The sequence below is a fragment of the Protobothrops mucrosquamatus genome, unplaced genomic scaffold, assembly GCF_001527695.2.
Source record: "Protobothrops mucrosquamatus isolate PMUCROS unplaced genomic scaffold, P.Mucros_1.0 scaffold_66, whole genome shotgun sequence".
In the NCBI taxonomy this organism is placed as follows: domain Eukaryota; kingdom Metazoa; phylum Chordata; class Lepidosauria; order Squamata; family Viperidae; genus Protobothrops; species Protobothrops mucrosquamatus.
The window spans coordinates 225,752-252,486 of NW_015386142.1; the positions used below are offsets into that span (position 1 = coordinate 225,752).

Here is a 26,735-nt window from a genome sequence, read left to right on the forward strand (position 1 = left end):
ATATAATTTGTATTAATAGTCTGTTCCAATTCTGTGGATATAAGCTACTCCATTTTAACTGGGGGAAAAACATAGTCACTAACAATATGTTTCAGTTCAGTGGGAAAAATGGCAGAATTATACTTTCAACTATTCAAATAACAAACCACCCAGCTGTAAAACTAAATAATTTCCATATCCCTGTAGAAATTTTATAAAGGGAAGAGTAGAAGTACCTTAGCAACCCTTGAATAATAATTAATAAGTTATAAGTATCAAATGTATCCAGCTGAACCACTGTTATTTTTATCATCTCATTTTCAATGACATCATGCATAATTATCTATTGACAATCTCATATATGTATTTTAAAAACACCATCAGAACCAATGAACCCAAATCTGTTCCTCCTGATACTTAGGTTTTATTTTACTCCCCTCAAAGGCCAAAATCAAAATCTTTTAGTGTTCTGTAATTAAAATAAGGAAAATATAAAAAGAAAAAAGGATAAATAAGATTTTAGAGAAATACAAAAGACTGCTGAGATTTTGGTGTGTAACTTTTACAAACTCAGTATTGTGATAGGTTTGGAAGGACTATTTAAGTCATCACATTTCCCTTATTATAGAAAGATCAAGTCAGTTAATCATTGCAATCTATCAGCGAAATATCCAAGATATCCACTCATTTTTACATGTGGGGATGATACTAAACAATTATGAGGAATATTTTTACCTCAATTTTCAAAATCAAAAATAACTGCCAATTGCTAATGAGTAATTATTACCAGAAAGATCAGGATAAACTTGTAGGAGGGTGGCAAGGGAGACAGTTTGAAACTGAAGAGAACATGAAATTGTCCCAACAATGTAAACCAATTTCAAACATGCTTCTGCCACATTTATACAGACCAGGTTTATCTTAGAAACAAGTTACTAACCATTTCCAAACTGAAGAAACAATAACAAAAATGACAACCAAAGGCTACTAAAGATTTGTATCCATTTTAGAAAAATCTTCCCAACCAAATGAGTCTTGCAATTAGCTAAACAATGTATTTAAAAGCAGGATCCAAGTATCTAAGCATATAGGAGAGTTACGCTTATATTCCATGATTGGTCTCTAGCAACTGACATTTAAAGTACCGTATTTTCCGGCGTATAAGACGACTTTCTAAACCCTGAAAATCTTCTCAAAAGTCGGGGGTCGTCTTATACGCCCAGTCGTCTTATACGCCGGAAAATACAGGTATTCTATTTTATTCCTTTACACATGTGGTTTGGCATATTACTCATCAAGTTTTCTCCCCCCCCCCTCGCTCAAACTCTATATTTTAACTGGAAAAGTTGGGGGTCGTCTTATACGCCCAGTTGTCTTATACGCCGGAAAATACGGTATCACCGTCACTCTCGTGAAGACATCATTGGTTCACCATACCTTACCTCACCCCTTATTGATTTTACATTTACATAGTTCACTTCCATTCTAGCCCAATGCCTGAGTGAAGAGCTGGGTCTGTGGGTGAGAGGTGGAAGCCCTCTGAATCTTAGGGGGAAGGCTGTTCCAAAGGTTTGGGTCAACACTGGGAAGGTGCATCTCCAAAGCTCCATCAGGTGGCAAAATTTAAGGGAACGTGAATCGCAGCCAATATATCTGAGCACATAAACTTAGGGAGATGCAGTCCTGCAAATAACCAGGATTGATAGCATATAGGGCTTTAAAGGTAGTAACCAGCACCTTGAATTGCATCCAGAAAGCAACTGGAAGCCAGTGCAGTTCTCACAGCAGCGGTGTAACATGGGCAAAATGCAAAGTGCTTAGAACTGTATGCATCACTGCATGCTGATCTTGTTGTAACTTTCAGGTACTTTTCAAATGCAGGCACCACGTAAAGCATGTTACAATAATTTAATCAAAACATAACTAAGGTGTGAGGGATGGTGAGTAAGCTCTCCCAGTGAAGAAAGGGTACAATTAGTGCACAAGATGAACCAGTGCAAAGGCTCCCCTAGCCACAATGGCCATCTGCTCCTACAGGAAAGTGGGTTTAACTATGAAGAGAAAAATCATGAAGCATATACTGTACATGGATAGATCTTGTCATTCGATATATGTTCCTTGATATAATTATGACTGGACATTCATTTCCAATTGTTAACTTCCTCCAGTTCCTCAGTGACACACTTGGTCACAATCAAAGCATTGATATACACTTTTCCACAACTCTCAGCACTGTCCTTTAGCTGGCAAACATAAAAGTCATACAAAGATAGCTCTGCATGTTTAAAAGCAAATTGAGTTACAATCTTGAAGGTCTGGATTTAAAATCAGCTGAAAATTCTTTTCAGCAAATTATGAGTAGTGTTTAAATTTAAATAGTGTTTCTTTCAAGGTCAACTCACACAGATTATTTAAAATACACTGCACTTTTTAAACCCACAAAATTAATTAAGCAACTTGTTCTCACCATGGCAACTTATTAAATGAGTTGTCAACATTAGAAAATATATTTGCTGATGAAAGTGTGAGTAGGCCAATGTGTGTATTAAATCTAAAATTAGAAGTTTTTGATTGAACTAGTGTTGACATATAATAAATTAATGTACTTCTCCAAGAAATGTCAGGGCTTTTTCCAGGCCAGGTCATAATACTGTATTCTGTAATGGAGTAGTTCTACATTTCCTTTTGTTTTGTAAGGCAATAAAAGGAAAAACCAATTATTCTATTTTAACTAATCCATAATCTAATGTTAATTAGATGTACAAAAGAATAACAAGAGTTTAACATCCAAATTATCAAATTATACATGTTCAAATTACTAATATTTCTGAAAGTCTTATAAAAATAAATTATATGATGTAACCCTAACATTAGTGTATAAGAATTATTGGGAAGCTCATACAATCAGAGCATTAAATTGTTAGTCGGCAACAAGAGAAAATAATAATAAATTTCCCAATCTTATAGGCTCCAAATACACTGAGAGCAAGTCACATAATTCTCCAATATGTTTTGTGAGCAATAGTGATGCATCTGGAGAGTGATAAATTGGGAAAGGTTGCATTAATGTACACAAAGTAACTCAATCTGTGCAATTTAAATATCAACCAATTAAAAAAACAGACTCTACAGGTAGTCTTCGGCTTATAATGATTTTTTTAGTGACCGTTCAAAGTGATGGCACTGAAAAAAAGTCACTTGTGACAAATCCTCACATGACCATCACAGTATCTCATCAGCCGTGTAATCAAAACTTGGGCATTTGGCAACCAGCATGCATTTACTACATTTACAGTGTCCTGGGTTCATGTAATCACCATTTGCGACCTTCCTAGCTGGCTTCTGACAAGAAAAGTCAATGGGAGAGAGTTGACTTTGTTTAACAACCAAGTGATGCACTTAACTGCTGTGATTCGTTAACAACTTGAACAAAAAGTTTGTAAAATCAGGCACAACTCACTTAAGAACTGCCTCACTTGGCCACATAAATTTTCATCCCAATTATGATTGTAAGTCGAGCACTACCTGTATTCAGTCTAAACCAGTAAGAGCTTCATAGTAATAAACTGATTATTACAACCAACTATCCCAAATTCATATATGAGCAATGGAAAAGCTCTGCTAGATCAAGGCACAGACTTAATAATTTGGTATTTTGTGTAATGCAATAGTCAACTATGTATATTCAGAAAGCCAGACAATATTAATCCCCTTCCAGAAGAAGAAGGCTGGCTCTTAACATAAAAAAAAAAAATCCTTACCAATGGTGCTTTCTCTTCTGATTCTAAGCCAAATACATTTCGCCGTTTTACAATCAACACATCCTTAGAGGCGTCGTTGTCATTGTCGTCATCATCATCATCATCATCTCCGAAAAAATTTAGGCTTTCGGGTTTTGATTCATGGACTTTTGCAAATTCTTCTAGCTCAGACGGACTCTGCAATGCTTCTTCATCAGGACTGCTTTTCCCAGAGAAGCCTTCTGTCTCTTTTTGTCCCAACATGCCTGTTCTAGAGAAAATTCTCCTGCATTTCTCCAAGTCCTCATCACTTAAAGAAAACTGTGTGTCCTCAGCCTGCTCAGTCCCCTCTTTCTCAGGCTCCATTGTATGCATTTTCTTCTGGACTTTCTGGAGAAATCGGACACGAGGGGCCACTGCAAGTCCAAGAGAGCTACAAAGTAGAAAAGTATCAAATATCACAACAGGATCTCTGTTCTACTACCGTGTTTCCCCGAAAATAAGCGCCACCCCGAAAAAAAGACCTACCCTGATTTTTGGGGGTGGGCCTGGTATAAGCCCTACTCCAAAAATAAGCCCTAATCAGAACCCCACCCACTCCATCCCACCTGGCTGCCGCAATGGGGCAGGAGGCCGTGTGGCACATTGCGCCGCTGCCCCAACGTGAGGCAGATGGAGGAGGTGGAGCTGCCCCACGCACCCCACACCCATTTCCTTCAGCCCCCCCCAGCCAAGCCATTCCTTGCTCCCTTTCATTTCCCTCCCAAGCCAGACTGCCATGCTACCCTACAGAGGATGGGCTGGGTAGGCCTGGCCCCCCTCTGCCCCACAGATCACCAGCCCCACGAGAAGTTGGAAGGTCTGACTGAACTTTTTTTAGTCACACAAACTCCATTTCAGCAGGAGAGAAATGTGCCAGAGCTGGAAAGCAGGTTAGTGTTGACATTTTTTGCTTTTAGGAGAAGCGACAGGAAATGGGACTGCCATTTCGAGAACGGAAAAGGAGGGCTGGCCGAAGAAGAAGGCGGGGGAGGCTTGTGCCGCCCAGCCATGGCGCAAGCCATGGGAGAGTTGACTGAGGAGAAAGAGGTGGCTGCCACCGGACAGGTGATCTGTGGAGCGGAGTGTGAAGAAAGCCCCTCCAGCGGCGCACAGCAGCAGTGGAGCCTTTCGCCATCACTCCCCCCTGGCTCTGAAACGGCGGAGGGGGACCAGACCTACCCCGCAAATCCTCTGTAGGGTAGCATGGCAGTCCAGCTCAGGAGGGGAGTGAAAGGGAGCAAGGAATGGCCTGGCTGGGAGGGACATGAAGCAAGTGAGGGGCACATGGGGCAGCTCCACCCCCTCCCCACCTGCCTTGTGTTGTTATGGTGGCAGCGGCACAATGTGCCACACGGCCTCCTGCCACGAGCGGCCACAGCAGTGGTCCAGCAGCCATACGGGCTCCTGCTGGATAGGGCATGTGTCACGAAAAATATCAGACACCGCCTGAAATAAGACCTAATGCCTCTTTTGGAGGCAAAAATAATATAAGACCGGGTCTTACTTTTGGGGAAACACGGTATTAAAGGCTACCCATTAAAATTCATCAAAATCTGTTTTGCATGGTGTTATTTTGTAAGACTTCTACTGGCTGGAAGAAATTCTTAACATTTGCATAGGCCAGCAACAACACACAGATTAATGATACAATAGGGGTAGGCGTGATAGCAGGGCTGTGGGTTTTTTACCTTTCTTGTGGGAGGAGGGTCAGAAAGACATTTCTTGGTTTTTTTAAATGTGCTGAGCCTATTTTAGGATTTTTTTTTGTTAGTTTTCATGCGCTTCCTGCCTTTTGCAGAACTTTAAACATAAAATAAAGATTTTTTTTTTAAAAAAAAATTAAATGAAGTCTTTCCTGCCTTAAAGTGAATGAAAATCACATTGCCACGTTTGATCAACAATACATTGAGATTCAGGAAGTTATAGAGGTTGCAGGTTAGGATGTTGGGGGCCGTACATTGACCATTCTTATTTTATAGCAAACCAAGGGTGTTTTTTTCATTGCATGTGGCACTGTTAAGACTCTTTCAGTGCTTATAAACTGGCCCCAGTCTTGATGGTGATGATAATGATGGATTAAGAGAGCTCTTCTACTTTACCACATTCATCAAAATTGTAGTGACTGACCATTTGTATTGGTATTCAATGTACCACATTCATCAAAATTGTAGTGACTGACCATTTGTATTGGTATTCAATGTACAGGCATATTTTTTGGGGTCAACTGTGATTGTAATTCAAGGACTACCTCTCTCTCTCTCTCTCTCTCTCTCTCTCTCTCTCTCTCTCTCTCTCTCTCTTTCTCGTAGCGTGTGTTGCTTTTACGTCCAACAGATGGTGCTGTTTTTTTTTAAAAGCATTTTTTTACCTGTCACAAGTGTGACATCTATATAATAGTAGGTATATAAAAACACGCGCGTATTTGAATGCAACGTTGTGTCAAAATTTCAAAACAATCGGTGAAGAACTTTGGAGATTTAAGATTTTGAACAAACGAACATTTACATTTTTATTTATACAGAAGATTATTAGATTCAATGGCCATTAAAAAGAATCTTCTTCTTTCCTTTACACAAAGGTTTACATAAATAACGACAAATTGTACCACGTTTTAGAACTGCATTTAATATTTTCTTTGGTATGAATGAGATGGAAATCAGTAAAAATTAAAAAAAAATCAAAATTGGGACCTTACAGCTCTCTTTTCAAACTAATTATTGTAGGTCTGTACTCTACTACACTGGCCACACCATATATTTTTGGGGAGAAAAAGATAAAGAGAATACTGTACACAGATGACCAAAGTCAATACTTTTTAGCAAATTAAGCCTCAGAGTGGGGGATCTAGAGTGCCCTGTCTTTAACACATTCCTAATTAAGATGTATGTAAATCAAAAGATTTGTACTCTCAGCATCCCCAAGAAACCAATCCTAGAAAATAATGGTTAAAATAATTTAAAACAGCACATGGTCAATATAAGCACCATACACCTGACAATGAATGAACAATGAATGGCACAAGAACATTTCACTCATAATTAAATTGCCAGGCTTATTAATCTTTGGCGCAAAAAATGCATATGGCTGGCAGAATTCCACAGCAGTTTTCTTTGAAGTGAGCATAAAATAAGGTGACCTTGTCTGACATCTATTATGTTGAAAATTCTTAATAAAGGGATGTGATGCTGATCAAAGGAATATGTAGAAAGCCCAGTGTTCAATTATCTGATATCTCTAAATAGGATTAGGACAGGTGTCTCTCTCAATAAGCCACTGAATATCAGTGCAGATTCAAACCTTCCATCTCTCAGGCCTTAATCAAGTGGGCAACAAATCAGTCTGCCATTTACAACATGGCTCAAACCAATTATTACTACTGACAGAAGTATAATCTGATTTTTTCAGAAAATATAATACTACTATTACATTATCAAGTTTTCAGTTATTCCCAATTCTTCTGAAACAACTTCTACACAATCCTGTGCACTGAAAAGCACTGGGGTTGGGGAGTTTTGGAGTAGAAGGATAATTGATCTGACTCAGCAGAGGAGCTTTTTAATGTTCTCAAATGTCAAACCCATCTGAACAACGAAAGCCACCTAAGGTTTTACATTCCCAGAGGGGGAATCTGTAATACTTCCAGAAAAACCTAATGTTGAGGACTAATGAGATTTCCTTTCTTAGACAAGACACATTAGTTATTGCTATAGTGATTATGTGTGATTGGTGAAACCCAGATTCAAGACTTCATTCATTATTGTACGTGAGTCTGGGCCAGTCTCTCTCTTTCTGTTCCATCTATTTACAAGGCTGCATTTCTGTGGGTAGACTCAGAGGAGGAGATCATCTCATATGTTATACTCTATTATCCCAGAGAAAGGATAGGAAATCTGTCTGTCTGTCTGTCTATCAATCAATCACACTGGGATTCTGGGCAGTGCACAAATAGAATGTTAAAAACATAAAAACTAAATATAAAATTTAAAATATAGACAAAGATAGTTAAAACTGACATCAAATGTTAATTAAAAATAGGGGGAAAGCATAGCAAGGGCTATGAGCTCCAGATGAGATGGGAGAGTGAATATTCTTTAAAGCATTCATTCCATGGCTGTCTTAACTTCCAAGGGTTGTAAAATGACTGGTCATAAAACAGGGAGGATTATGTGTGAGCAAACATCTGGTAGACACACAAGACAGTCAGACATGGCAAATTTGCTGTTGATCCTGGTGTCAATTTTATGATTTTTTTTGAGAGAAGGTTTGTTTTGGGTGTGTGTGCAAGAGAAGTCAGGGTATCAGAGAGGGATCTTAGAAAATAAGAATAAATTAGGAAGGATAAAAGCTGTAAATGAATGAAATTATGTAGTGTGGATCTGTGTCACGTTCAGCTGATCGCAACTGATGGCAAGATAAAAAGCAAATAAATAAATAAAATAATGCAGGAGTATCATCACTGAATGGCAATAGCTCTTAAAGCTTTAGGGAAGGGTTTTCCAAGAAGATACAAGAACCAAATCTAAAACCTTACACATGAACAGAAGGAACTCTCTCCCGTGAAGCAAGGACTAACTAATGAGGACTTCTAAGACACCTTAAAAAAAATTAAAAATTGTTATTGGGTTTTAAAAGGCAGCACAAAATGATTAAGGATTCATTTATTGCTTTTTCTCCTCATTTCCATTAGCTCTATTTGGCTAATCTCCATTTTTAACAAACTGATTTTCATTGCTAATTTTAATCAGTGAGCCAATGTTGATTTGCACAGTTCAAAAGAAATCTGTAAAAAAGGACGTACAGTTTTTATATAGCATCTACAATTAATGGCACTTACAGGGCATATTCAGCAATGGATAACTTTAACACATCAAAGACTTCTTTGTTCTTCATGAGATAGACAGATCGCAGGTAAGAAACAAAACACTAAGAAAAAAAGAAAAAAAACTTGTTCAAAGCACAGAATAAAAGGATTCAACATATTAAAGAATTGTAACAGATGCACAGCTTAAGCTAATTATTTTTAAAAGTACAGTAGCTTATAAACTCCTCTTTGATATTATGACACTCAAAAACAAGATACCCTTTTTCATTATGGTTTCATCATAATTTGCTATTTTCTCTGCCAGTTTCCCACAAGAAAAGTCAAAGGGGGAAGCCAGCAGAAAGTCAAAAGTTGCCATCACAGAATTAATTAACAACCTGTGTTTTCCTTAAGGACAGTAACCAGGAATTGCCAGAACTGCCGTCAATAAGCACTTGGTCATATGATGTTGTGCTTTACAACTGTATTGCTTAATGATGGAAATTCTGATCCCAATCACCATCATTATGAGAGAACTATCTTGTTTTGGTTTTGTTCTGGATAATTTTCGAAGTATAAACCCCGCACATTGTTCAAAAACCAAGTATAATTCACAGCCTTCCTTCTTCAGTATCACTAAGTTCTTATGATTAAACTTTATGCATGAATAGGTTACTATTGTATATGCATTTTTAATAGTTTGGTAGTGCTTATATTAAGTGCATATTCACATTTTTGGTGGCAATTCCATCCAGTGTATACTTTTTTTTAGTGTTCTTCACTTGACTTTCAAAACAACCTTCATTCTTTTTTATTATTTCTTAAAATTGAAGGCATTTTGACTGTCCTTGGAAATCATCTTAAGCTACTAAGAGAAACTATAATACACAATATTTTTGCCCTTAAAAGAAGCATCAGCAACAACAAAAAACAGTAACAGGTTTTGCTTGGGGTTTCATGATTTCCAGGTTGCAATAAAACACTGGAAAATCACTTCTATAAAACTGAGTAACCTGCTGCTATCAGCATGCCCTTTCATTTGGCTGGTAACTCAAGTGTATAATTCTAACCATACTGTTTTATGTTTCCGCAACACTATTCAGTAATTTTTATTTGGAAAACAAAGGAAAAAATATTTGTGTAGATATATTTACTGGCCCACATAGGAAATTCTCATTCATTCTTCTGCTAACAGCAAACCTTAAATGAAGACTTATTATCAATTCATGACATTGTTTAGTATCACCCAAAAGAGTGAACAGAGCCATCTGCAGTACCTCACTGTCTTTTGCATTTTTGTCCATCATAAGCACTTTATTCCAGATGACTACAGTAAAATGTTTTGATGATTCCCACTAGTCATTTTTCATGAGATCTTATGAACATGGTTGTGCAGGTGGCCTCTTGTTCAATCTCTGACAGAATGAAATTCAGAAACTGAAAAGTTATGTATTTCAGCTAAAAGGGCAACTGGAAATCTGTAGCCCTAAATGAGGCATAATTCGCTTAACAACCACCTTCTCTAGCTTTGGAAATTCTAATCTCGATTGTGGTCATAGGTCAAGGACTATCTGTATAGTAATATAATATTATTACTGCTGATTTTAAGTATTCTGTTCAGTAAAAATTATAAACTACATGCTGCATAACCATTAAACAATAAGTAACCTTTATGGTTGATAGGATGGGAAATTTAACACTTTCTGAAACAGGAATACCACAATAATACAGACGTTTAATCTGCTTGCGAAAATTAAAAGTCGCAGTGATATAGCTTGACTGAATTCAAAATTCATTTTATCTATTCCACTGCAATATCTCTTACAGAGCTGCAGCGTTTGATAGGAAAATGCTGGATATATGGTACTTTTAATATCAAAGCACAGCCATTTGGAAGAGGCACTAAATATAACAATATTCACATACGGAACTATATGAAGTGAAAATAATATAGTTTTCTCCTTAGAGTGCTGCAGATGTAATGGATCAACTGTCTTTTAATCAGTTAAAAAATGGGAACAAAATTATAGATTTTCCCCCCTCCTCCTCTTGCAATCCTTTAACCTCCTATTAGTTATGAGAATTTTCACACCAATATTTAGTATAGAGAATCTTTTACCCAAATTCTAATTCCAATTCTAAACTCCAGTTAACTATATTTGCATATAATGTCAGTCTAAAAGCATCTCTTGTTTCTAATATTTAGATAGGAAGCTGACCTGCAAATTTAGGGTTATTTTGGGATGTGAAATCTCCACATCAGGAAGTAATTAGATTGGGCAAGGTTATCCTAAAAGATCCTGGAAACCCAAGAAAATTCTAGGCAGGTGAAGACTGTCAAAAGTTATTTAGCTTCTATTCACACTTTCGGAGAGATACTGCAGTCTTATTCAACAGAAAGGAAGAACAGACTGTAACTTCAGCATCACACAGCAATAAAAGAATAGCTTTAAATATAGCAATAAAACTGGATTTACCGGGCAGACCTATCACTAGATCTGTCAACTACAACAAAAGCCCTTGTCTCATCAATATCCTGAAGTTCCAAAATTGTTCCTCTCTACTCCATTGTATTCGTCTTTTAAAAGGCTGCTTTAGAAGGCATTGACAAAATGGGGAGGAAAGAAGCTTATTGTATTTTTTTTTTCATTCAGTAAGTCTTGTCTATCTCTTTCTGGCAAGGTAATTCTAACTCAGGTACTAAATCAACAATATTTTACTGCCAACTAATACAACTATGCAAGCCTGAAAACAGTTCTCAGAAAGACTCTTCTGAAGAAAGAAGCTGCTCCTCTTATTCAATTACAACAACAACAACAATAAAGTTGGAAGGGATCTTGGAGGTCATCAAGTCCAACCCCCTGTACTCTTTCTAGAAGCCATAAAGTTAGGGCTTCTAATCCAGTGAACAATCTGACTGTTTCAAAGGCAAAATTGCTTTCAAAGATGTTACTATTTTACATGTCCAAAACTCTGTTTGATGTTTCTGTATCTAAACTACCACTGTCACCTCATTTTCCCACTTTGCTATCATTATACCTAAAGGCAGAATTATAGCATCATTAGAGAACAGTGCTGTTGTCACTTTCCCCAATATGATGCCTTTCAAGTGTGGTGAAATCAATTCCACTAGTACTGTCAGGCCATTGGTTATGTTAATGTTACGGGATGTAGAATTGGGAGATGGGAGAACAGTTGTAGACAGCACAGTGGTGAATTAAGTGGCAGCTTAGCCTGTAGAAGAAATGGGGATGTACAAACACCTCAGAAGGGATGCTCCCTAGTTCCTTGGGCTATAAAGGCAATTGGGGGATGAGCACATTTTTCAGACTTGCAAGATATTGTTAATGTAACCTTACAATAAACTTAGAGACAGTACTTCCGGGTATGCTTCTTGGCTGGACTACTTTGAAAGACTGAAAGTGGGATAGATAGTCTAGACTTTGTTTATATTCCATTTTTTTCCTGTTTATGGAACAGCTTACATCAATTAAAATGTAAATTATAAAACTTATTATTTGTATGTGCCAAGCGATCCAATGAAACTAACAGGATCTCTCTACAAAGACAACTAATGTAATCTCAGTACTATATCCTGGGTGAATCCCCAATTAAAATGGATCCCAATCTGCAAGTACAAGGCTACAACTTCTTCAATCACATTCCTAGACATGGAAGATTAAAGACTCCCTTTAATTACAAGGTTCTTTCATATTCATGGGGTGTTTTTTTTTTCAATAAAGCTCATATGACTGCTTCCTTTAAGCAATCGGGAAACATCCATCACTCAAGAAGGCATTAGTCACCTCTTATAATCATAGGATCAGTTTGATTTAGTCAATTTAACTAGCCAGGAAAGATTTAGATCAAGCAAACAGGCTGTGGCCTTCATTTCTGCACATGTCTGTCTCTATCATGAAGATTCTACAAGTTAAAAAGAATCCATATAAATATACTGTACTTCCCTGTTGACTGTCCCAATGTTGGTGTCCAGGTTGAGATGAATTCAACTGGCGTTGTTTGCTACTATTGATGATTTTTTTTCCCTGTAACAAACAGATTATAACCTACCAACATAGTTGCCTCTGTTCGTTATTACTCCAGTATTTGCTTGTAGACTATGCTCCTTTCCATCACACCATTTCCATGACTCATTTCATCAATACTAAGCTATTATTTAATCAGATCAGAAATCTATGGCAGCATCTCTCTTGTTGTTGTTGTTGACAAACAGGGGATGCTATGTTTTCACACCTAGTAATCAGATAATCTCCTTCCAGACAGGTTCCACCTGAAATCTTTGGGTCCTGCAGGTTTTAGCAGCCCTGATCTTGGAAAAGAAACTAGCAAGAGGAAGTGACTTGCAGCACTTCTTCTAAGGAGTGTTGGTATTGTTGCCCAGGCAAATTAGGAAAGCACCAAGTTTGGGAAGGTTGCACTAAGACTGGATAATCCAATTCCATTCAGCCAATGAAATCATTGGATAGTTCGTTGTATGAGCATCACATTTCACATTTCATATTTTACATTGAAATTAGGAAAGTAAAATGGAGCACATGTGCTTGCCTTGAGTTACTAGAAGAAATGTGTGGTTAAAAATGGAGTAATAAATAGATTTTACAAGCAAGGCTATAAATATGTCTTTTTCCAGCTTTGAGAGTTGTCATAAAATTTGGTACATGTTGCAAACCAAGGGAAGTAATTGTAAAGCATCTCAATGAACTGTCCCAAATTAAAAATCCCTAAATTCATTTCAAAAGCACTAAAAATCATCTATAAAGGGGGTCTTGTTTTGGTTTTGATGGCTTCCTTTAAAAATGCAAGTCCTGTGTGATTAAGTTTTCTGGATTGCATAGATGCCTCCCTTTTGTCACAGAATTAATGATAAAAAATATAAAAGATTATAAACTAAAATAAGTAGAGATTACTGCAAGTCACTCTCTCTCAGCCCAACACACTTCACAGGATTGTTGTGAGGAAAACAGGAGTTTTCCTGTTGGATATGTTTGCCAGCTTTAGTTATGAAAATCAAAGGCACGGGTATAGAGTGGGAAGAATCTGGCTTGTTAATAGCACTTGCAAAAGAGATCTTGGAACAGTAGCTGTTTCCATATTGATACAAGTCATTGAATATGTTCAAGTATAGACTACACAGCCATTTGTTTGGAATGCATTAATTTGGATTCCTGAACTAAATAAGGGATTCTGTGGCTAAATTTTCTACATGATTCTACTTCATTTTATTTAGTAAAGTAAGCTTAGTTGAAAAAAGTAATTACACACATGACCAAAACATGGTATAATTTCACACTTTTTCAGGGATATTCAATATTCTATCTTCTACATTCTCAACAATTTTCATTTTTACTCAAATGTATTAATTTAAAGAAAGATTTGAACTTTGTGACATTCTACAACAGAATTATTCGTGAATTGGAAAGTACTGATTCTCAATATCTATGGATATACAGTATATATGGGTATATGTTGCCAAATGCACGTTTTTGCTACACCAAAAACAAATGCAAACATCCAGTAAGTGAACTGTACCATTTTAATATGGAACTTTTTTTGAACTAATAATTACATAGGAGGAAATCAATTTGCTATATGATCCTCACTTGCAACTCAAAGGTGAACCACACAAAAGTCACAGCAGATGGCTGTCCTAGGCTAGTTTTATTTGATCCTGGAAAAGTTAAATGTAATTTGTCCTGGTTAGATGGAGATCAGCAGGAAATTCCAGGATGATAAAGTCAACCAGAAAGTCAAAACAAACAAACAAACAAGGAAAAAGACAGTGGAAAACCTCTTCCAAGAAAACAACATGAACTTGTTCATGCAAATCATGAGGAGCCTAGTCTGACTCAAGGGAAACCTGCTTATATCACAGCATGAGTTTCAGGAGGAAAAAAGGAAAGGTGTTCTGCTCTTTCCTCAAGACCAACCTTTGCTAGGCTAAAAGAACAAGATAGAAGATGATATGAAATGTGCTTCACTTCTGGAGGTTACGATTCATTGGCAATCACAATTAACAGTACCAAGCTACAATGGGGCAACAGATGCCATCAAATAAAGTAGCTCTCTATATTTCTGTAGCCTCAAGTTTTGACATGCTATGCAAAGATGTGAACATTTATTGGTAAAAGGTAGAGTGAGTGGGGAAAAAAAGAAAAAAATTCTGTCCTTTTAATTCTTAAATACTTTCATATGTCTCAGGAAGGGTGTGGTTTTTTTTTAATCATAACATACATTCTCCAAATCTTAACCATTTTTTCTATGCTTCAGAGCTCGAGAAGACCAATTTTCCCTTTATGTAATTTACTACACTTTCTTTTCAATCAGTTCATACATTCTTTTCAGGGAACAAAAATATTTTTTCTTTTAATTTAATGTGAACCCAAGCATAGCAACAAGCCAGGTTTTTAAAGCTAGTAGAGTCTATTATTCAGGGAAATGATGTCCCAGAGGATGAGGGCTACAAGAAAAGGCTCTCCTCTGGGTACCTGCCAGGTGACATTCTCTACCAGAAGAGACCCAGAGCATACCTTTCCTGTTGGATCTTATACAATGGGTAGATACAACTGGAGAGAGACGGTCCCATGCCATGAATGTTATTTAAGCAACATGTGTTAGCAATTGCATTGTTGTTTTACTAATGGTTCATTGCTGAGGTTGAATATCACCCTATTTTTGTTTTTCTTTTAAATGCCTCCCATATTATTGGGAAAACAGATTTATAAAAATTTAAATAAAAGAGCACTAGGGTCAGCAAGACAATTATTGTCTGGCAGACAGCCATCTGCCTCCCTGGCCAGTATGGAAAGAAGCAACTATCTCGTTGTTGCCATGCTGGTAGTTCAATGCTCAGAACTCTCAAGTAGGATGTTTCTGTAAGTCTACAGGACAGTTTCTGTTACTCTCAAAAGAAACTATATATGCTTGAATTATATGAGGGCCTTCTAAGAAAACATCTTGCTTAGAGGGAAAGGGAAAAAAACCAAGTAACCTGGTGAGCTGTTACTCCTGAACATCCATGCTCCTGCTTCCCCAATTATCTCCAAAAGGACTTCTGGAGAATCAACTTGCCCTGAGAAGGCAAGAAACAGATTCTGTTCTTCAAGCCCTGAAGAACAGAAAACAGCAGGAGACCAGAAGAGATGAAAGGAAAGAGACCTCCCGAACAAAGAATGCACACCTTAACAACCTGAAAGGCAGTGGTGGGATTCAGCCGGTTCACACCACTTTGGCAGAACCGGTATCTAATTTTTTGTTGCCCAGGCCCAGAATGGACTTCCGGAAGTGGCATCCACACAGAGAACCGGTTGTTCACATATTTGAATCCCACCACTGCTGAAAGGTATGTATATTTTCATCCATTTGAACCAACTACCATCATCTCATTTGCCTATTATCTTCCCTGTCCAGATCCTTTCCTTGTATGTAGTACCTTTTAGAGCAGTGTTTCTCAACCTTGACAATTTTAAGGCATGTGGACTTCAACTCCCAGAATTCCACAGCCAGCATTGCTGGCTGTGGAATTCTGGGAGTTGAAGTCCACATGCCTTAAAATTGTCAAGGTTGAGAAACACTGTTTTAGAGTATTAAGTCTGAGGGCAGCAATTGCCTAAGAATTATATTGGGGGTTGGATTTTTTTATGGGTTTATGTTTATGTTGTGATTTTTTAATGTTGGGAGCTCCCTGGAGTCCCCTATGTGTGAGCTGGGCCACAATATAAATGTCCTTAACAAATAAATTTAATAAATGAACTGCTGATTAATTTCAATTAATTTCTGATACCTTTTTACTTTAGTCAAAGAACAGGCAGCTGAAAAATAAATATGTCCTTTCAGATCTCCTATAACCCATAAAACCAAAACATCTTATTCAAGATTAATATTTCTTATATACCTAAAAAAAAAAGAGAGATTCTACAATCATGCCAATTACGTATCAGTGGACTAGCCATTGTGCCCTTACCCGTTGTGCACGTTCTTTCAAATCTTGATCTTGAGCCAGTAAGGACTGCAGTTTCTTCTGGACATCTAAAAGTTTCTCAGGATTGATTCTGGAAGAGTGGAGAGTCATAGAGAAAACAGGTAAACCACAGAAATGTTCTCCTATCTTCTCCAAAAGGCCTACAAAGACTTATCTCCTGTTCATAGAAGAAATATTTCTTCATCTGAGGAATATTGTTCTACTGTGAACAATATACAGCTGAAATCATATCAGGCATGCAGACTATTCTCTTAAAATTAATAATGGAAGCAACAAAAAGCTGCAACTCCATCCTTTTACCCAGAAAACAATTTGAACTGAAAGAGAAAATCATTCTTCCAAGATAAAACCACAGAATTAACATTATATATCTTCTTCTACTTATAAAAAGATAAAAGACTGAGCTCCTATGAAGGAAAGAGCTGAATATTTAACAGCAATTTTTCATACTGAGGTTTCTCATCAGAGAATTTTTCTTTTAAGCAGTTAAAAATATTTTCACTAGAATGTTTCTAAACCTGAAAAATCTCAACAGAACTCCAAATTCACAAACATAACTGTGCACACACAAATGGAAAGTGGTTCTCCATCGAAGAATCAGGGGATAAGTCAGTTCAACAACACAACGCCCCACTATAGCCTTATAAATAATATTTGCTTCAACAGAATTTCTAGCTGGCCGTCTATTCCAGGTTAAACCTGCTTTTTGCCATTTCAGTGACCCAAAGCAAGCGTTCACTTGCAAACAAAAAACTGGTTCTAGATGACTTTATAGAATCTGTGCCAAAAACAAACATACTAAATCATTCGAATGCCAACTCTTTATGTGTGCATAGAGCACTAAAAAATATGGAATGAAGATTTCTAAGAACGGGAAGCAGCCACCTTATTTTTTAATAGTACAGGGAGTCCTCGACTTAGGACCACAATTGAGCCCAAAATTTATGCTGCTAAATGAGAAATTTATTAAGTTAGTTTTGCCCCATTTTACATCTTTTCTTTGCCACATTTGTTAAGTGAATCACTGCAGTTGTTAAACTAGTAACACCATTGTTAAGTGAATCTGGCTTTCCCACTGTTTTCCAGAAGGTAGTGATCACGTGATCACGGAACACTGCAACTGTCATAAATGTGAACTAGTTGTCAAGCATCTGAATGTAAATCACATGACCATAAGGCTGCTACAATGGTCATAAGTGTGAAAAATGGTCACAAGTCACTTTTTTCAGTGCTACTGTAATTTTGAATGGTCATCAAACGAACTGTTGTAAGTCGAGGACTACATGGAATTATTTTGAGCAACTGCAGCTTCTTTCTAGTTTCTAGGAGGTCTGACATCCCTTGGACAAAAATCCTTCAGGAACTATGTAAAAAATCTTAACATAAGGATCCAACCATCCAACACCAGCATTTGGGATTATCCACCTTTAAAAAAGTAAAGTTTCAAGCAGATACACCAAAAGGTTTGATTTGTTTGGATTATTATATTTTAAAAATCCAAGACACACAAGCAACTTAGACCAGGGGTCCCCAACCTCCGGTCTGTGGACCGGTACCGGGCCACAGCATGCCAGCAACTGATCCACACAAACAAGCAAAGCCCCATCCACGGGATGCAGACAGCACACAAAACCACGCACCTGCCGGTCCACGGGAAAACCTTTCTCCACGGAACCAGTCCCTGGTGCCCAAAAGGTTGGGGACCTCTGACTTAGATTACAAAGAGAAGAAGTACCTGATTCTTTACTTTTTAACCTCAGAAATGTATTTACTTAAGCAGCTGGAGAATTTAAGCCTCTTGTCTCACCCCTAATTCCTCCCTCGGACCTCACTTTCTTGCATTGTAAATAGTCTCCCCTTATACTCCACTATGTAATTTCCTAAACATTTTCTATCTCACATCCATATTCAAAGTCTAAAACCAAAATCCAGTGCAACCAGCAACTGATCAGCAAGGCCAAGATGGACACATCAAGTTTTATAAAAGCCTTGCATCCAAGCCAGCTCCCCAACCTTGAAAATTCATCTCAAAAAGATGCCATACAATTCCCTTATCGTTCTCTTCTCCCACTTTTAGAATGTGAATACTATATATTTACCCCACTAGCTCTTTTTTATCATTTACAACCTTTGAAAAGAAGATGGCTTTAGCCAGACTTAGGATACAATATTCTTATGTATTCAAACAATCCTGGATTATTAGTTTCACGGCAAAAATAAGCATAGCAAGCCACAGCTCTGTTATTTAAACGGCTTTTGAAAATAATTAAATTCCTTTAAGAAGACAAAAAGGAGCCATTTACAAGAATCTGCAAGCTTCACTGCACTCCCACTTTATCATCCATGATTTAAAGCACTGTAAACAACATTATCAGAAGTGAACAGCTACTTCAGTGCAGCATATGAACTAATTTTTATGCATATTGAGCTACTGGATATTAGGTAGCAAATGGCAATTAGTTTTGTATGCATGAAGGTATAAAGCTGATGTCATTAGAAGTAAAGCAGGAGACTACTGGTGCTATCAACTGAGCTTTGCTTGGAGGAAAAAGGCTAAAATAGCATTAATGCTATAAATTTAACACAGCCCTATTTCAGGAGAGCATTTTAATATAGCAGTATAGGAACTGTGTACTACAGCCACTATTACCAAATGTTCAATTTTTCAACGATTGGAGTATATTTATTTCAAAAAGTATTATATTTCAATAATAGATTTTAAAAGCACATGTGGGTGTTTGGCAGGAGTTAATAGTGGCAGTAGCCATTTTTTTCTCTCCAATTTTATTTCTTTGGCTAATGGTACCCATTTTTAAAAAGAAAAATATATTACTGATGTTAATGTTACACACGCCATATACACCTTCCACACAGCGTCCAAATCATCTCACATTTCATGTAATTTTGCTACTGACAGAGTTCACTGTCTCAGCTCTATCTTTGCTAAACAGAGTAAGTGTTGGCAGATCACATCATTTTGCTTGGAAAAAAGGTAAAATTGCACAGAAAGGTCAGGCTGTATTTACAGACCTCCATTTCTCCAAAAATTTGAAATAATGGAAGAGCGTTTTCTCTATTTGCTTTCCCAGGAAATAAGATGATTTGAAATGTTCATGTTATTTGTAAAAAATAAATGATGGAATGTGTTGCCAATGGATACTCTCATTGTGCTCTGCATCATTTTTAAGTTTAAAAATCTTTTTTACAAAGAAAAAAAACCCGGCCTCACAGGAAAGAAATCGCTTTTGGTTTCAAACGCATAACTAAGTTATATATAAACTGGAAAAGAACTTACTTGATATTGCTGACAGGAACTTTTTTCTGTGACAGCTGCTGAATCATGCCATTTTCTTCTGAAGGAAGCAAAACGAGGAGAGCTTCACCACCTTCTTTGTATCTATGTAACGGGGGGGAAAAGAGCATTTTTTTTTTCTTCAAATCCGAGCTTTCCAGAAAGTAATTACAAGCAGTCCTCAACTTATGGTCATAACTGAGCCCAAAATTTCCACTGCTAAGTGACACAGTCATTAAGTGTGTTTTGCCTCATTTTAGGCCCTTTCCTGCCACAGTTGTTCAGTGAATCACTGCAGTTGTTAAGTTAGTAACCTGGTTGTTAGCGAATCTGGCTTCCCGGTTGACTTTGCTTGTCATAAGGCCGCAAAAGGTGATCAGATGACTGAGACACCGCAACCCATCATAAATACATGCCAGTTTCCAAGCATCCGAATTTTAATCACATGACCATAGGGATGATGCAATGGGCAGTGCTGTTGTAACTTCAAACAGTACTAACAAATGGTTGTAACTCAAGGACCACCTTGTTCCCAGCATTTCTGGGAGGTGCAAATGGGAGCTTCACAGTCAAGCTCTTTTTGCAGAAAAGAATTGAAGGATGGAGGATACCACAAAGCCTGCTGCAATCTCAGCTGACACCATTTTAATTTTGTGTTTGTTTTGTTTTAAAAATTCTGCCTGTTCCTCTACATGTTAAATGAGTAACATCAGTGCATTTTGTTCATTTTCTTCCACCTGAACTCGCCATTACCAAGAATATGCTCTACTGAAGGCCTTCCATTGGTCTGATTTTAAAACATGTATACTAGAAATCAGTTTAGCTCTCAGGAATAACTGGTTCTCCCCTTCAGCCTCCTTGCTGGAGGGGGAAAAAAACAGACCATCTTGCCCAATTCTACCTCTAGTTCCACCTCCAAATCTCCTTAATCCCATTTATGAGATCCCATTTCATAGCCCCTGAGAAAACAAAGGGCATGACAGAAAAAAGATTGCACATTGATGTAAACCAAAGGTGTCCAAACTTGGCAACTTTAAGACTTTGGACTTCAACTCCCAGAATTCATTGCTGGCCAAGGTTGAAAATCCTTGATTTAAACCAACCAAAAAACCAAAAATTGTTCCTGCCAAACAAGTCAGGCTTTTCAGCCAAGAATGAAGATTCCTATTCTGGCTATTAAAAGGATGCAACAATTCAAGACATTGGAATCAAAAATCATGGTAAGTTATATGGTTTGTTTAGCAGAAGCAAAGCAGAGCAATAAACTGCAATGCACCAAGACTCAACGTATTCATAATACCAAGATCCTGGATTATTGCAGGCAGACAGAACATAGTTGAGATGCCTTGTTAAATCTGTGGGTTTTTTCAGAGAAAAAAGAAATGAACAAGATACTAAATCATTCTTTTCCTATCCCTGAGCACCACCAAGGCCTAGGGCAACATTCCTCTTTTCTCTGATCAATGAAATTTGATATTTGGAAATCAATGAACCCTATTGCTGTCACCCAACCATAATAGCATCAATTGTTCTGTTACTCTTGCGAATAGCAAATGCTTGTTAGGTTTTCTTTAGAAAATGTACTAGTCAATGACTATATTTGTGGTATATTCACAAACATATCTACTCAAACTGTAAGCCAAAGAGACAAAGAGCATTTTGTGGCACACAAAATGTAGAGGAACATATATGATTCTCCATTCTCCAAGCAAAGAACAGTACATTTGGAATTTAAGGAATGGATGAAGATCCTCTGCTTCATGCTCAAAATCGCTCAAAAGCTGTGCTTATTATTTTGTAATATGTAAAACATGCATAAATATTATTGTATAATTGTTCAATCCAATAAACGGCAACCGTGTGCTTCCAATAACAACCTCACAAATATTATTACATGAAAATCTAAACTAGGTTGTTTTTAATCTATATAACCCAATGTAGAGGTTATTCTGTAGAGATCCCACCCTAAGAATTAAAGAAATTGTAATGCCCTAAGCAATGTTTCTTAACCTTCACAACTTTAAGATGTGCAAACCTCAATTTCCAGCATGCAGGCTAGAGAATTCTGGGAATTGAACTACACACAGCTTTAAAATTTGTTAATCCCTCAGGCCACAGCTACATTCATTATAGACAGTTTATCCATTAATGTTCTAAAAGACTTAATCAGACTGAGTAGTATCCTTGAATACATCTAACCAATGGTCATGGAATCTTGCTGACTGCCAGATTTCCTTCTTTGTAGTCATGTCTAATCTAAACGCTTTGATTAATAGCCTTATTTAAAGGAAGAATAAGAGAATTCCAAAGAGAATCTTACTTCAGATGACAGTATGACACACCATTATATAGGTAGCTGATTACTGCAAAGCTCATCGGTTACCTACCACATTTTCATTACCAAAATTAGATATTTTTTTTCTTGTAGTGAAAGGATAGTCTGCATCTACTCATTGTTTTGGTAGCCACTAGTCTTTTTTATCAGTGTGAGAAATAATGTATACACTCTTTATCATTCTCTGCTTCTTTTGAGATTCAGAACATACCATTTTTAAAAAATTCTCATGCTATTCACTTCTATACCAACAAATATTTTTGTTGTTGTTATTTAGGCACAATGGCTAACAAACGCTGTTTCATGCTTACCAAGCTAGGCATAATGGCTGAATGCAGCATCCCAATTTAATCTACTTGGAAGAAATCAGACACTAAAACTGAAACACATCATGACTTCATTCTCTAATTGCTTGTGGGTTCAAAATCAGATTTAGCTATGCTAAGCTAAATTTTCTAGTTACATCCCAGCAAATAAAGCTTGCATCAGTTGCAAGCCAGCATGTTTGCTGTCAGGCTGAGTGCAATGTATAAACCGGGCACTGAGACTTAGGTATATGTGTAAAGCATTTAAAGTATGTTGTCATTTGTTGGCAAAAAAACCCCAAAACATGAATGTGACTTTCCAAAAATGAAAACTAACTGCTGTCCTCTAGTGGCACTGTATTTTGTTTTATATCAATTAAAATAAACCTCATGGAGGAAAATTCTGAACCAGATGGCTGCAAATATTTCTGCATGAAGACACTTATAGTTCTACTATTTTGATGTTGTAATATATGTTATCAAATGAGCTTTCCACAAGATAAAGCTTATGATCTCTCTAGCAACACCAATCCTCTTATATCCTTCTTAAAAAGGATCTGAACATAAGATATTGCCTAATTTAACTTCATATTTTACTCCTATTTGATCAAACAAAATTATTTCACAAGAACTGAAGCTAGGAAATTACTTTTTCGCATTTCAATGTGTAGTTCAGGTCAAGTGAAAGCTAAACCAAAGACTTGTCAGAAATTAATTTTATATTTTGTTTGGATTTCTGATACTTTATGTACAGTTCTTCTTAAGCAGAAATAAGCCAACTGGCACTCATGGGTTCCAATGTACCTATTAAAGTTGCCATGGTACCTGCAGGGTTACAAACTCTATTTGGTTTTAACTTTTTTTCTGATTTCTCTTAAAATAATGTATGAGAAATGGACAGGATGGGGGATACTTCTAGAGCTCATAGGGTTTATTAGAAAACAGCAGTGGTAGATGGTGGAGCCTCAGTGCTTCAGCTGAAAATGTATCACCCTCTTGGAGTGATAGAAGGGATGAGCAGAGTACCCCTACTACTTTGCCTTTTAGAATAAATGGCTCTATCATTACCCAGTTTGTGCCCATAATATCTATTTTAAGTGCCATTTTGGAAACAGACAGATTCCCTTCATTATGAGAGACCCATGGCATGCTTTCAAATTTCCCAGTGTGCCCACTGGTCCAAAAATATTGATGTCAACTTTACAAGAAACCTGTCTGCAGCCATTTCCTTCGTTCTAAGTTGCCACAGGATTGGGAGGGGGATGGAGGATTTCTACTAGTCAAAACATTTTACTGTCCCGTGGGAACCAAGGTCATTTCTGTCAGTTAGCTTAAGCATTTAGTTAGAAAGACCGCAAAACTCTTCTATTGGGAAATGTAGCTGATTGCATAGCTCTGGGGTGGGAAGTTCAACTTTGTGATATTGTTGCTTCTGAAGGGAACTTCAGACTTGGTTTCACTTTTGACCGTGCCGATACTACGTAACCAATAAACATGTTTTTGAGGAAATCTCAAGCCTTGGAGTTCTGATTTATTTGGTCTTGTCTATCGGAACCTTGACAATTGGATTTCTTTGAGACAAAACTTTGTTCATGAGCCAAAACATGCTAAACAGTGTTAGAAATCCAGTGGATTCATACTGGATAAACATTAACAATGGCAATGCAGAAAATATTTAAGATAAAATATTAATGAAACCTGAAACTTTTCTTTTAGGTATATGGAAAAAGCCAACTGAAAAACAATTTGGGGTGCTATTCCTACACATGGTGATGGCTGTGAAGATTGTACTTGCCAAACACTGAAAAGAAAAAGGGATGCCGACTGTTCAAGAATGGATTTTGAAATTGACTGAATTAGCAGAGATGGTGAAATTAACTGCTTTGATTAGAGATAATGGACTGGGCAGCTTTATAAGAGACTAGAAACCATTTGTGGACTTTCTACGCGCTAAGTACAACAACAGATGGTTAACAGAGGGATTTGAAGATTAGTACAATGTTTGGCTTAACCTGTTGACTTTTTTTTCTTTTATATATATATATGTATTTGCAAAAGGGGAGGAGAATTTACTGCTTTCTCTTTTTTTTCAGCACCCAGCCAGGGTGGATCCTACATGTTAAATGTTAGATTTATTTGATCACTTTTTCCTCTTTTTTTTGTATACTATTTTTTTCTTTTTTGTTATTGTTAGTGTTCAATGTTTGCTTTTGTTTTGTTTCATTTTGTTTTGTTTTGTATTTTATTTTTTATGATAAAACAATAAATAATATATAAATATATGAAAAAAATCCAGTGGGTTCTTTTACTATTAACTATTTAATTAATTAGTTTAATTAATTAGCTCAGTATTTATTTAATTAGATATAGTTGTATCTGGAGGATAAATTGGTAGGCATCAGCAACCTCTCTAGTCCCTCAGAATATTAATTTTTAAAAAATCAGAACAAGAAACCTGGCAGCCATTATGGAAAATATTCACCCGCCCAGGGGAGGGGGGGGCACCAGTTTAATGTAGGGTCTGGATGTGTACCATATCTAAGCTCCAGAGTTTAGAGAGGACTGAAGGAGAAGCATGTGTATATTTCCCCAGACTTAGAACATTTCTGAAAGTGTTAGATGATGTACTTATTTCTTGCCTCCTTCACTGTTTCCATCTGACTAGTTGCCCAATAAAGCTTCTGCAGCTGCCAGAGATCTGACACTGAGGAAGGGGACTTGGCAGAGGGTAAAGAGATGGAGGATTTGATGACTGAAGAAAGAGGTACTAAGACAGCCTTCTCTCTTGCCTCTCAGCTCCTATACTGGAAAATGCTGTTGAAGACAATCCTGAAATTGGCTAGCTTTAGCCAATAAACAACATTCAGACATGGGGACTGAAGGGAGGAGGCCGGAAGTGCTCCTCATTCCTGTCATTGTGTTCCCAGAGAAAGAAGCTCTAATTGCCACTGAAACCCAGTAACAGGGAGAACTGTCCTCCTTTCCTTTCACTCTGAATTAGACCAAATGAGGTATTGTCAGAGGGTAGGAGAAAGGACATAAACTTTCCAGATGCACATACTGTTTTTCTCTAAATTATAGTGTTTATTTTTGTAGTGCTTTTAGGTAGATAATTTGTACATTTCGAATAGATAGTGCGGCCTTGGTTTAACAAAATTATACACAGAATTCTACCCTGATAATTCCAAATGGAGCTTTTTAGAGTATCTATTTCCCTCCCTGACTCATGCAATGTTTCTCAGTATTTCCACTTCCTGGATTGCTTGTAGCCTAGGAGGGAGATTGGAAAGAAGGGAAAACTACTCTTTCCTGAGAGTCTTGAATTCTGACATATTTGTCAGGGCTATCTTCGTTAACATTCTCTAAAAGCTTCAATCCTTTCCACCAGCTATTTTACTCAGCAAATCTCTGCCTTGAGCCTTCTGGGTCTTCAACTGGAGATTTCTCCTCCACCTGTGCCTTAATACAGATGTGCCACACAAAAACAGCTCCAGGAATGTCCAGATGTTTAAATCAGGGGCTAAGCTACTCAGTCTTTAGTGTCACTCTGTCCAATTCTGGTATGTAGAAAACAAATTTTAACCTTGACCCCATTAGGGCAACTCATCTTGCCACTGATGATTAGGGGGAAAATGAGGAGAAGGATGTTACAGGAATTAAGCTGAGAACCAAAGTTTCCCCAGGACATTGTGGCAAGTAATGTCCACAAGCAACAGTCACCAAGCTTCAAGAGTAGAAAGCCAAAGGCAAAAAGGACATTACACTGTGGGAAAGAGAGGAAAAAGAAGTGGTGGAATTAAATTAAAGTGTGCTTTAATGTTAATAGAAAGCAATCAACTGTTTTAGTGGCCCCAACCTAGTGTGAGATAAAAACATTGATCTTGCCTTCAGGAACATGAGTTTTTAGCTGAATTCAAGCTTAAGCACCTCATCAAGCCATGCCAAGTTGACAATTTGGGAACTACTGCTGAGTTTTTGTTAGTAAGCCTGAGAGAAACCTCCACGATATTATCAAATTGGCCAAACTCTCCTCAAGGCAGTTTAATATTTTTTTGTATTTATTATAGTGCATAATACATTATATAATGCCTTATAAATATGTATAGTGAACTACAGTGGTACCTGAGCGATAACGTAAGTTTTAAAATAATATACTGTAAGGAAAGAGATATAAATCTATAACCTGCCCAAACAGAATTTTTGAGTAGGTGAGAAAACAAAAACAGATATAATGCATCAGAA

The 26,735-nt window shown here is 37.1% G+C and overlaps 1 protein-coding gene across 1 annotated transcript in view; it reads right to left on the reverse strand.

Annotated features, from left to right (window-relative positions):
* Positions 1-26,735, reverse strand: part of DDX10 (DEAD-box helicase 10) — a 146,945-nt gene that overhangs the window by 102,020 nt on the left and 18,190 nt on the right. Inside the window, exons 10-13 of the mRNA XM_015812934.1 lie at positions 19,857-19,958; positions 16,544-16,631; positions 8,596-8,684; positions 3,741-4,152 (exon numbers count right to left, since the gene is read on the reverse strand). Of these exons, the coding sequence (XP_015668420.1) occupies positions 3,741-4,152; positions 8,596-8,684; positions 16,544-16,631; positions 19,857-19,958 (691 nt within the window). The remainder of the gene's footprint in view (positions 1-3,740; positions 4,153-8,595; positions 8,685-16,543; positions 16,632-19,856; positions 19,959-26,735) is intronic.